Raw genomic sequence first — 13,275 nt, forward strand, 5'->3', positions numbered from 1 at the left:
ACCATGTTATGTATGCCAATGATCTGGCAATTGCTGCTAACTCATAGAAGGAGCTGGGGGTGCTGCTGCTGAACCTGGAGCTTGCCACTAAGAGGTGGGGCCTTACCATCAGCACCTGCCTAGGTACTTTGTGCCATATATATATATATATATATATATATATGTATAATTTTTGAATATTTAAAGATAACTATGTATCATTATTTCATCATTATATATTGAATTATTGTTATATGAGGGGCTTTCTCAGCAAATATTTGTATATATATATATATATATATATATATATATATATATATATATATATATATAAAATAAAACAATATTCAGATAATTAAAATGCATTAAATTCTTTTAGCAGAAGAGTTAATCATTGATAAGACCATACAAAAAGCGGCTTTAGAATACAATGTATTGTTTACTACCATATTATTGATCATAAGCCAATCATTGGCATACAGTTCACAGCAATCCATTTCACAAGTGAATTTGTCAATCGGTTGGAGATTTATTATGAGGGCTTGTTTAAGGACCCATTTATTATGAGGGCTTGTTTAAGGACCTGTCAATTAACAGCTGCATCAGACATGCTTGTATAGCGTCTTGGATGCGTTGCATCATAAACATAACATTTTTAGGTTACTGTGTCAAGTTATATATAGTTTAATACTTAGAACACCTATTGAGATGCCTTAGTTTGGATTTGCGCTCCATCAGGTGTTTTGAACGCAATGTATATTTGTGTTGTTCTGCTGCTCAAGGGTGTTTTTCTTCACTATATAAACTGTGCATTGCCATGCAGCTGAAGGTTCACTTACTGCCCTCTGGAGTAAACAGGTGGTACTACAAGCTTGCATTTCTCAGGAATCTTCCATATTATGGTCCGGGGGTATTACGATTAATGGCTTTATTTTTTTTATTAATTAATGTGTTAAATCGACAGCCCTAATATATATATATATATATATATATATATATATATATATATATATATATATATATATATACACACACAGTGTCAAGAAAAAGTATGTGAAGCCTTTAGGATTAGCTTGTTTTTCTGCATTAATTGGTCATAAAATGTAAATTTCATAAAATATCATAATAAACTTAATATTAATATAAATTAATATTTCCCTCAATGATGGCAAGAGATCCTGGCCCAAAGCAGCCCCAAATCATGATGCTTCCTCCACCGTATTTCACCACTGGGATGATGGTGCCCCAAACAATTCAACCTTATTTTCATCAATCCACAAAACATTTTTCCAGTAGCATTGTGGAATATCAAGGTGGTCTTTGGCAAACTTCAGGCACACAGAATTTTGTTTGTTGGAAAGCAGCAGCTTCCTTTGTGGTGTCCTGACATGGACACCATGCCTGTTTAATGTTTTCCATGTTGTAGACTCATGAACTAAGATGCTAACCAGTTCCAGAGATTCCTTCAAGTCTTTATTTTTCACTTTTTACCTCATTGATCATTCTGCGGTGTGCCCTTTGAGTCATCTTGGCTGGATGGCCACTTCTAGGGAGAGTAGCCACAGAACTAAATCATCTCCATTTATAGACAATTTAACTAACTGTGGACAGGTGTATATCTAAGCACTTCGAGATAACTTTGTAAACCTTTCTAGCTTTATGCAAAGCAACAATTTTTGATCGTAGGTCTTCTGAGATCTTTTCTTTTGTGACGCATAGTTTCATAATTTCAGCAGATATTTGTTGTGAATAACAAACTCAAATGTTTGAGTAGTTCTTTTTTTCTCCCAAATTGGAATGCACAATTCCCACTACTTTGTAGGTCCTTGTGGTGGCGCAGTTACTCACCTCAATCTGGGTGGCAAAGGACAAGTCTCAGTTGCCTCCACTTCTGAGACCTTCAATCCATGCATCTTATCACGTGGCTTGTCGGGCATGACATCGCAGAGACTCCGCATGTGGAGGCTCATGCTACTCTCCACGATCCACGCAGAACTTACCACGTGCCCCATTGAGAGCGAGAACCACTAATCGCGACCACGAGGAGGTTACTCCATGTGACTCTCCCTCCCTAGCAACTGGGCCAATTTGGTTGCCCCACGTTTGACTAGTTCAAACCCACACCTCCAATCTCATTTAATTTAATTTAATGCCAGGTTTGCCAACTCATGACTCTCATTAGACTGTGGTGTTCACATACTTTTTCCAAATTAAACTGTGAATGTTTGAATAATGTATTTAATATGTACAAAAAAAATACAATAATTTGTGTGTTATTAGTTAAAACAGATTGTGTTTTTTTTTATTTAGACATAAATGCAGGTAATTCCAAAGGGTCCACATAATATCACTAACTTTCATTTGAGCCAAATTAAATATGGCATTTACCCTCACTAATGTCCATGATAATTCTCGAATTTTCTGTACACTCTTTAAATAGTAATGTGTAATAAATGGTTAACATACATGTCTGGCAGCGCTCTCCAACATATCCCTCTTTACACACACACAGGTGGTTCCTCCTGTAACCACGACACACACCTCCATTCAAACAGGGATTTGGCTCGCATCCATCCTGTTCTGCAGAACAAACACACATCTGTATCATAAGATGGGAAATCCTTCATTCTGAAAGGTTGGCTGCTTGCATGAGATACAGTAAGTGTGAAGATTTTTATTTCTCATATCAAAGTCAGGATCAAATTTGAAATCTATGTATACAATAACAACAGAGGCTCAGAAGCATTCTGAAAAATAAGTTGGAAATCAGGTTGTTTAACTCTTGGTGTTTTTAGCTCATCAAAGCTCTACAAGCATACATTTTCCAGTAGATATCCTAAACCTACTTAAAGCTGCAGGTTATATGTTTCCTGATAATGTTACCTATCTCACAGTCTTGTCCAGCATAGCCCAGCTGGCAGTGGCAGAAGTAAGAGCCAGGATGATCCTCACATGTTCCTCTGTGCTTACATGGCTCAGAAAGGCATTCATCAATATCTGCCAAAACACACACACATGCCCAATCACATGTAATATGTCCAATCAAACACAAAACTAAACTCTCAATAGTACTGTTCTAAAACCAAGTGGGTTGTCTCCAGGGCTGGACTGGGAAGAGAGTCTTGGAGGGGGTGGGGGGGTGGATGTTGAGCCAAAAGTTGTTGAGCTGTCCTTTTCTGCATATCGCGTTTCCATTTTGTGGTCCATTCTGCATAACGCGCCAGCTCATTTTAGCTAATCATGGCCCATTCCGCACATTTCGCGGGCAACCAACCGGCCGGCTCGGTTCTCCCGATGGCCAGTCCACCCCTGATCGACCCCAAGTGCGTCGGCCCACTGGGAAAATGCCCATTATGCCAGATAACCCTGGTTGCCTCCTGCCTAGGCATATGACATGGATCCTCATTAGTTGCTGATTTGGAACCTGTACATAGGTGGCAACTCTGTGCACCACACAAATAGCTCTCCATCAGAGAAACACATGGAAGATTCGACACACAATTGATTTCAATACAGGTAATGTGAAAGGAACAATGCAATACTCAAATGAGCATAAATTTGGACATGGCACACACATTTTGGGGAAAAATATAATAGTTTTCTATTATTTTAAACTATTTTTATCGATACCATTCAGTATTGAATGTATTATAAGTATATCTTGGATTTATTTTTTCACTGAGTTCAACACCGTGCAATTTGGGATTGCCTTCTCTATAAAGGATGCATACAAAGCTGCATTTGAATTTTGCCAAAATACGGCATCTGAGGAGGCATCCTAATTAAGTACAAAAAAAAATAGAGAACAAAAGTCTGGTTTCGGAAGTAAAAATCGCATAAATATTTTCCATAGAAAAAATATAAACATTTAAAGACAGACTTATCATGAGCTCCGAGGTTGTTCATCAATGGTATATGTTTTCATTGAAGCCATCAGTCTGCGATATTTCAACTAAAAATCATGTTTGATAGCAGAAGTCCTGGTGAACAACTACATAACCCAGGGTCCAGCAAAGAAAGCTTTTCCAATCAGAAACCGCAACCAACAAAGCCTGCAAAACAAGCCCAGGAGCAATTGCCCACTCCCATGATGTACTGTGAATGACTTAACAGAGTATATTTCTCTTCAACCATTAAACTACTTGTATATTTCTACATATCAAAATATATTTTGCATCAATACATGCAAAATATATTGTTTTTATACTTATAATAAACATTCAAAAATCAAGTTTTATATTTTCCATAATTTTTAATTTGACTACGTCATTCGCGATTGTCGTCCGTTCCCTTATGAAAGACGGTAAGTACACAGTCTCATATCAATGTCTTTTTGTCCAATTTTCAAATACTTTTGCTTAAAACAAAGTTTGTAATGTTCTGATTAATCTCGGAGCTGGTTGGTTTGGTTCATGGCTTACAACTCCTTTATGGATTTATGCAAAAAATGAATGGGGAAAAAATACTTCCGGAACCCCCCAAAAAAGTGGTGGGCACTGTTACGCTCCACAGGCTTTGCATCAGGTGTGCATCAATGATACCATAAAATGATGCCTTTGGAGGCAGCTCACTAGCTTTTGGAACAGAGCTAATAAAGTATAACATCAAAATATTTATTTATGTGGTAAAGAATGAACAAGAAATGTGCAGTGAGCTACCTGTCTGACAGCGCTGGCCAGTAAAACCATCCTCGCACTCACACAGGTAGGAGGCAACCCTGTCACGACAAGTTCCCCCATTCATACATGGCTGAGACAAACACTCATTTATCTCTGAGGAGAAACACATGGTTTAAGTTATTAACATATACTGTATATCACAGCACATAAAATCAGAATGCTTCATGAAAACAGAGTGACCCAGATTCACACTGAAATTCCAAGAACCAACACTGCATGTTAATAAAGCAGTATCACCAGAGCAAGACTGCTGTATGTCGAGCTAAGTGATGCAGGTAATCACTTCTGTGCTGACAATACAGCATGATTGCGAGTTTGATATTGCTTTTATACAACAGATCAACGAACAGGTATATAAATAAATAAAGTAGGGAAAAACAAAAACAAAAGACTGTCCCAAAAAAAAAAAACGCTTGTGAGTGGAACTACTTACTTCCACCATGGATTCAGGATCTGCCTTTGCTAGTTCGGAAGATGCACCCAAGTATTTAATTTCGAAAACTTCTCTTTAGCACAACTAACAAAAGCTTGGGCTTTTTCTAACAAGTTATTGGAGAAACAAGGATGTGTGTGTGTGTGTGTGAGAGAGAGCGAGAGAGAGAGAGAGAGAGAGAGAGAGAGAGACTGAGAGTGTGATTACCATTTAGTGAAGAACAGTAATACTGCAGTAGTTAGTTTAACTTTTTTCCTCAGCTGTAGTGTAATAGTAATCTGCTCCGATCGTGGAGTGATGCTGCCATACATGCTATCGGAATTATCCTACAAGTATTTTACTCACGTTCAAGTGTTTTGTTGTTGGAGAGAAAACATGGAGGATGTCAGTTTCTTATTTTGACACAGACACAGAAAGCGATCTCTCCTCCACGATGTTGAAAGTTTGTCTCCTCACAACTTTGAAACTTGTATCAGGTGCCCTGAGCTTGTTTGATTCTTTTGTGTGTTGCGACTCTTTATTTGTGATAAGTCTTAATACTGAAGCTGTTAGCTGAACTCTATTTCTCAGCTATTGTGTAGCAATCTTAGCAATCATGGAGTGAGAGACGATTCCAGATTCACTGCAAAAAATGATTAAGACTTTCTTAAAACATGATTTATTTACTTGTTAAGCAAAATGGGATAAGAAATGAAGTCTTGTTTTAAGCTAAATCTGACTAAATTTAGTAAACTTTAGACTCAAAACAAGAAAAAAAAAATCTGCCAATGGGGTAAGCAAAATAAACTTAATTTAAAGAGAAAACAAGTTTATTTAGCTTACCCCATTGGCAGATGGGAAAACAAGACAAAAATACTTGTCTAGAAAATCATTTTTTGCAGTGTTCCAATTTAACAAATATTATGTAACTTGGTTTCCAACTACAATTTATTTTAGAGTTTATGTTCTCCTTGTTTGACATACAATAGAATCTTCTTCCCAGCATTCCAAACCAACCAACCATTTTTGAAAGGCAGTTTCAGGGCGGCAAGGTTGATGCCTCTTGATTGAACTTAGGCAACGAGGGTTTTGAATATACAGTAAGCTTCCACTAACCTTCACAGACAGGAGGCTGGCTCCAAGACCCCTGGCTGCTGCAAATGCTCTGGGTGGCCCTGGGGAGGGGATTGTAGCCTGGGTGGCATGCATAAAGAGCTGTGGAGCCTGAGGTAGTGGTGGAATATTGCACTTCTGCATGCTTGAGTTTAACAGGGGGGCCACAGTCCAAATCTGCAGTGTGCACAAAGTAAACAGAGAAGGTGTCATTTACAGGCAATGAAAGAACCCCTCTTTATTACAAATGAATCATGTTTTTCCCTTTTAATGGATCATCAATCATTTGCAGTGATACAGGTTTATTAATCATAAACAGAAACACCAATTCTAATATAAGAATGTTTACTTTGTTTTTAAGTTATTTTCCATCATTACAACAAAAAATACAAGAAAACACTGAAGCAGCTCATGTAATTAATCCAACCAAAGCACCCAAAAGGAATGTAACTTGCATTAATGAAGTTCATTCACATGTAGAGAACTTAAAACATTTGCCCCAACATAATTGTCAAAAATGAATGACCAATCTGAATAATCTGGCCCAGTGCATCTTTTAATAAACACAATGTTTCAAATAATAACCATATTTTTACAACACTTACAGAGGAACCCCACTGACAAAGCGATATAATCATTTTGCAGCATTAAACAAAAAAAAACTATCAAACACTATGAAGCAAAACCCATTGAGCAGAGACAGCAAAAGATATGTCTCTTTCTCCTTTTCAAAATAAATTATTGCTTTTCCTTAAAACATAAAGAACCAACCAGTCTCACTTTACCTAATCCACATGGCCACATTTACAACCATGAGCAGATCCATAAATAGAGAGAGAAGCTGTAAAAACATTCTTATTGTGAAATGTTTTAGGTGACAAGGGGATTGTATTTCAAACTATCATGGAACAGCAGGAAACAAATTTAACCCCACCTCATGGAAAACCTTGTAGAACCAGCAGTAACATGGGGACCTGACACAGCAGAGTTATAACCTCTGTTCAGAGAAAGAATCAAATGCACTGAGGACTTTATCCAGCTCAATCTCTGGGGAGGTGAGACACAACCCCGCTCTACAGCAGGAACTGGCACCTGCTGCTTCTTCCTGGCATCATACGAATGAAGATGGATGACTGCTGTTCTCCTCCTAACATGCCTATCAATTACACTTAAATGAATGAATAGTGACCACCGTAAATTTAAAGAGCTTGTGCGAGCACCTGATTCCTGTTGTGTTAGCGAACAGCTCAGTGTAACTAATGGGAGGTGAAAACAGAGTTTGATTACCTTCCAAAGCCGGATTGGATCCCCTGTTGATCTCGCAGTGTCTTCCTATGAAGGATGGGGAGCACTCACATTTGTATTTACCAATGTAGTGGAAACAAGTTCCCCCATTCAGACAGGGACTGGAAGCACAAGGGTCAGGCTTTCCTAAACAAAAAACATTGGATGGTTAAAAGAGTTTAATGTTCATGTGTTTATGCTTATATATAGTGTGCATTTGCAAATGTACTCTTAAGGGGTTAAAAAGAAAATATGATTATGTGTGTGCCTCTGTACAAGGTCAACATGTGTGAGAAATCATTGATCATTACAGTAGCACGAGAAAGAGAGAAACAGCTTTCCATGCATGTGCCAGGTTAAGTTGTTTTTTCCTACATATGAGGAATCCAAGAGTTGAACAAACTCCAGCAAATTGGATCGTTTCACAAGGCCAAGCAGTTGCACAACTTTAATGTGGGACAAAGTTGGGATAATGAAAATCCAGAGATGAAAAGCCTCTTGGCTTTTGAATAACTGCTTTCTTTGCAGCGTTTTATGGCACTCTGTGCGCGGAAATGCCATTTTCCAAACATGAAGAAAAGCAGATTAGACTCTTATTCCATTTGACCAGAAAAGTGCAGAGGAAGGGTGAATGAGGACTGTGACATCCACTAGTTGCTCACTGCTGGCTAAGACTGTAATATGCTTGCACTCTTAACTTACACTTGTCAGCTAACAAGTCTCTTTGTATCAAAGACATTGTTTGAATAAATAATATGAATACATTGACTAATACAGTAACATTTAATATTTAAATGTATTCAATAACAAAGAAATTATTGCAAAAATGTATCTGTAGCTAGCTACACATGTCATATAAACAGAGAACAACACTGTTTAACAGAATCAAGGATTCATAAGACCTTGTGATGGGGCACACTATTTCCTCATTGCTTTTTGGAACCTAGTCAACTTTAATATTGTATAATTGATTTTTATTATACAAGTAATATTTCTCTGATTGTTTCTTAACGTTGAAATGCCATGGGATCTGGTTAGACCCTCAAGATGCTTTCCTCTTCTGCCATAGGGTTGTTTTAGATTTGTTTAGTAAGTTGTTGTGGCCAATTAAAGTAAATTTTGAGTGCTGTAAATATAACGAGCTCAGCCCACATTTCCAAACTGAATCGAATGCGACACATCTGTAATTCTGTGCACAAGATGAAATTCACTGAGCAAGCCCAGAACAGCTTAACGTGTGCTCAAAATTGAGCAGCGCATGAGCAGCTGTTTGATTAAATCACAGCCCTTTGTGGTTTAATATTCAAATAAGGTCTAATTTTGATGGATCATTCAGCCCTACACAATGTAATAGAAAGACGTGTTGTTTTTGTTGAATTTTGAGGCACACGCTCCTTTTCTCTCATCACATTCAATTCAGAATGCAAGTTCACGACTTGGGTATCATTCTTTTGTTGCAGTGCTGGAGAGCTACTTATTGTCTTGAAAACACAGGCTTCAATATTCATTAAAACATCTCCTTTTTTGTTTCCGCATAAGAGATTATGATAGAATTTTAAGTATGGGTGAACAACATTTTTGACACTAAATACTCACCCACTTCGCAGTGTTTCCCTGTAAAGCGGTAGGGACACACGCACCGGTAGGTGTCAGCTTCTTCTTTACAAGAGCCTCCATTACGACAGGGACTAGAGGCACAGATACTTAATCTGACTGAGGGGAAAAAAAGCAATACATCTGAAAAAAGCTGTATGTACCTGCAAAAAGGCAAATGGTAGCTGAAAGGATATGTGGTGCATTACACACCATGATATAAAATGATCGAATTATTAAGGATCTGACTTCCTTTTGATGTAAGCATGCAAAGACAATATATGAACAAGGATGGCCAATCTAACATACCTCTTTCACAATGCTTGCCTCTGAAACCATGCTTGCACTCACAGATGTAGCCTCCGTCTCGCTCATAGCAATACCCTCCATTCTGACACGGTGAGGAATCGCAGGCTGATCGGGGCTGTACTGAAAAACACACACACCAACTTCACCACGTTCCCTCACACCAGGTGATTGTTTTCACTGCTCACTAGTAACTTTTATTTGCGTGTGCTGGAATTATTTTATTTAAATGCACACCGCAGCATAGATCCTCTGTGTATTTTAATGGCCTAGTTGAAACATTACCTGCATGTTATGTCAACATATAAATACATCTTTCTTTCCTCATTTCCTCAACATAACATCTGCATTGCTTTGGCAACATTTGACATCCTGACAACCTGGCACAGTATTTGCTTATTTGTCATGGAGACTGTGTGCAGGACATGACCCTCCCTTTACAGCTGTCCAGGGCTCTTACCATATGGGTAGAAGTCCTTGTGGTCAAAGTCGGCACTGGTTTGGCAGGTGCAGAGGTACGTGCCACCATACTCTAAACATGGGCCTCCATCAGGACATGGTCTGCCGTTAATACAGGGTGTTTGTGTTACCTCTAAGGAGTGAAATATATTGTTCATGAATTTATAAATTAATTGTAAAATACAAATTTACCAATATTCATTGTGAAACACTATTGTGTTAGAAAGAAACATATAGTTGTGCAAATTCTTGAGATGGATACTGTTTTGTTAGGTGACCAATACAGCAGCAGTGACCTTTACTTTACAACTGATATTGTTGAATCTGAATGATGTCTTAGCAACACCATATTTATTACTTTTAACCAAGTTTTGAGGAGCCTTTTACCAGGGGTGTAAAAATGCATCAATGCATCTTGGTGCATTGATCTGTCAAATTTGTTTTCTAATGCATCGATTACAGAATGTAATAATCGATTATCATTACTATATTAATAATGAATGTGACCGTCTCATATTACACAATCCTTCACGGAACTGACACGGAGTGGAGTGTGCGAGATTGAAGGGAAATAAAAAAAGATTATGGTGCTGAGTTCACCCCGCAAAGATAAAATGGATGGATGGATTGATGGTATTGATGCTGCCGAGTTGAGCCTCGATCACACCACCAGCGACTTTGTAGCTTGGTGTTGCTAGACTCTGCAATCTGTCGCAAATAGTGTGCGTTCTCAAGTCAGCCACTGGCGATAGGTGGGCATTCCCAGTGCTAGATTCCTAGGAAACGTAATTAGCCAATGTCGTGCCATGTTGTCAACACTGTTAATATTGAAAAAGTTAATTTTCCCATCTCAACATTCCACTCCACTGACAGCAGATGGGTGATGTAAGATCCACTGTCTTGTCTCTCATTGGTAGTTGCTTGCAACTGTCACTCGTCATTTGCATAAATTTGAAATGTCCTCAAATGGCGATCTCTGTTGCCAATGGCTGCGGCAGCTGATGTCACCGGAAGTCGCAGTGCTCTCATCGTAAATGAATGGGATTGTGTCGTTTGCGGTGTGAAAAGGACTTTAGACTTTCTGTCATTATTTAAAACGTTTTACATTCAGCTGGCCATTTAAAGTTAATTGTTGTTCCTTTCTTCCCCGATTATGATATATTATGTTAATATGACTTTTGTATCTCCATAAAATTTGTAATTTCCCAATAAATGAATAGTTCCAAAATAATCTAATCAGATCAAATCTAATCATGTCCAAAGTTCAGATTTAAAGATGCATTGTAATCATTAGGTAAAGAATCGTAATTGAATCAAATAATTGTCAGAGCAAATCTTTACACCCCTACCTTTTACACATGGAAAAATAAAGGAGATGGCATCCCTCTAAATAAATATCAGCAAACCAGTATAAGAGTCTAACCAACAAACTATGTACATGAGAATAAAAATGGACAGCCCAAACTTTGGTTTGGTTGAGAAAAACAGAATTTATTAAAGTGTTTTCTTTGCAGTTAATACATACCAAACTGACAGTAGAGTCCAGTGAAGCCTGTCGGACATTCGCAGGTGCCATTCACATCAGCACAAACACCTCCGTTCTGACAGGGACACTCCTCTGTATGGATTTGAATGTGAAGTAGAGAGAACGAGACAGACAAAGAGAGACTGTAAGAGTTGCGTATGCTCTTGCTGTTAGTTGGAAAGAGGTCAACGTAGTTTTTACTGTGCTGAAGTAAACATTCTAACCATTCTCAAATATGCTGCTCTTTCTTCACATCAGTCAAATTGGCATGCAGTGTAAATACAGAGGAAGCACATGTGTGGGAATGTTACAATCTATGTGTGTGTGTGTGTGTGTGTGTGTGTTTAGCACTGTGGAGGGATTTTTTGTGCATTATTAACTTTTTCATGGGTCAGTCTTTCCCACAACTTTTCCCACACAGTTCATAGTGTGCTGCATAAGTAGGTATTCAATATGGCTTAGCTGTACAAATTGGAAATTTTTTATTTTCCTCTTTCCCCAGTAATTGCAGCAGCGGATCAAAGTAAATGGCTGTATCACTGCTAAATTGCTTCCTTTTGAAGTCCAGGGGGCTTCCGTGAGGGTGTTATTTTTCTGATAATATGGAACATGTTTTTGATAAACATGTGTTACCCTGAGGGCAATTAATAGATTGTTAATTTGTTGTCTATAAGGTTGGCGTCTTTCATCTCTGTGCCCTATTAGACACTCCTGGGTTCTGCCTGTGAGCTGCTACCTCCTCTTCCTTGAAGTACCGCATTACTTTTTCCATTACACTTTCCAAGTCAGACGGGCAGGAAGGTATTCTGGAGATTTAAGAGAGTCTATATAGGCGTTGATAGTTATTTCAGCTCAAGGGTGAGGAGTAGTGTGAATTTGCCATTGCTCACATACTCTTGCATGAGTGCAATTAAACCAAGGGAGGGGGACAAAGTGAGCAGTTGACACAGTGACCCTGGGAGCAGACCTTGCCTTTCATTAGAAAAATGCACTTACCTTTACAAAAGCATGAAAAAAACAAACACAAAGGTATACACAGTGTGATATCACAACAACATTGACCAAAGGAGGAAAGTCAGCACAGTAATGTGACAGGTGAACGTATTATGTGATGTGGCATTGGCATTATGCAATCAGAATCTCCTTCATTGAGGATGGGAATGTAGTACATCATAGTAGTCCCAGCCATTGGAGATTTGTGGTTGGATGTCAGCACTTCCAAGACATCTCACCTGCTTTGTTGCAGTGGAAGTGAATTCCAAACATTAGGATTGTCTCATAAAAGAGAGGCCCTTTTAAGTCTAGACAGGAGCCCTTCCTCTTGTTGGTGAAGTAATAAAAAGTGCCATGAAGCAATTATTTACAACATCAAGCGACTTGCTGCAAGGTCTGAGCAGTAAACTGGGTGAGGTTGTGTAGGTTTGGATAATTATGCTCATCCATCACAGCTGCATGGTCTTCTCAGGCAGCGCTCCAAATTCTTGTGGGATGGTGCTGTCTGCCTCACTTTCCTCTGTGCCATGTTCCTGCCCAACAGCCTGAAGAGAGTTGCTGCTGTGGTTAAAAAGGCGCAGAGTACTGTACCTTCACAATTGTCACCGTAGTAGCCGGGGATGCAGGTGCAGTTATAGTTTCCAGGGCCAATGTACTTGCAGATTACATCCATCCCCATCACATGGAGTTTCAAGTCAAATATACAATTTATTTGGTCTTTAAAGAACCAAAAAAGGTATTTTAGAAAAGATTAACAACAACTCGAAGGACATTTATTTACCTGTCTGATTTGCAGCATCAGTAGTAGAGGATTTTTCAATGACAACCAACTCTGTGTTAGGGGAAAATAAAGTAGATAGTACAGATATTACAAAGGCATCTTTTCAATTTCTTTGTTTTGGTCCTAGATGGAAAATGTTACAGGAAGCCAA

The 13,275-nt window shown here is 38.5% G+C and overlaps 1 protein-coding gene across 2 annotated transcripts in view; it reads right to left on the reverse strand.

The window, feature by feature from the left end:
- LOC127646818 (sushi, nidogen and EGF-like domain-containing protein 1) overlaps nt 1-13,275 on the reverse strand; it is a 52,705-nt gene that overhangs the window by 15,936 nt on the left and 23,494 nt on the right. For both annotated transcript variants that reach the window (XM_052130721.1, XM_052130722.1), the window contains exons 9-18: nt 13,125-13,175; nt 11,351-11,443; nt 9,827-9,958; nt 9,370-9,489; nt 9,064-9,180; nt 7,471-7,614; nt 6,187-6,360; nt 4,638-4,751; nt 2,863-2,976; nt 2,446-2,559 (exon numbers count right to left, since the gene is read on the reverse strand). In XM_052130721.1, the coding sequence (XP_051986681.1) occupies nt 2,446-2,559; nt 2,863-2,976; nt 4,638-4,751; nt 6,187-6,360; nt 7,471-7,614; nt 9,064-9,180; nt 9,370-9,489; nt 9,827-9,958; nt 11,351-11,443; nt 13,125-13,175 (1,173 nt within the window). The remainder of the gene's footprint in view (nt 1-2,445; nt 2,560-2,862; nt 2,977-4,637; nt 4,752-6,186; nt 6,361-7,470; nt 7,615-9,063; nt 9,181-9,369; nt 9,490-9,826; nt 9,959-11,350; nt 11,444-13,124; nt 13,176-13,275) is intronic.

This window comes from Xyrauchen texanus, chromosome 7 (assembly GCF_025860055.1).
Source record: "Xyrauchen texanus isolate HMW12.3.18 chromosome 7, RBS_HiC_50CHRs, whole genome shotgun sequence".
Lineage (NCBI taxonomy): Eukaryota > Metazoa > Chordata > Actinopteri > Cypriniformes > Catostomidae > Xyrauchen > Xyrauchen texanus.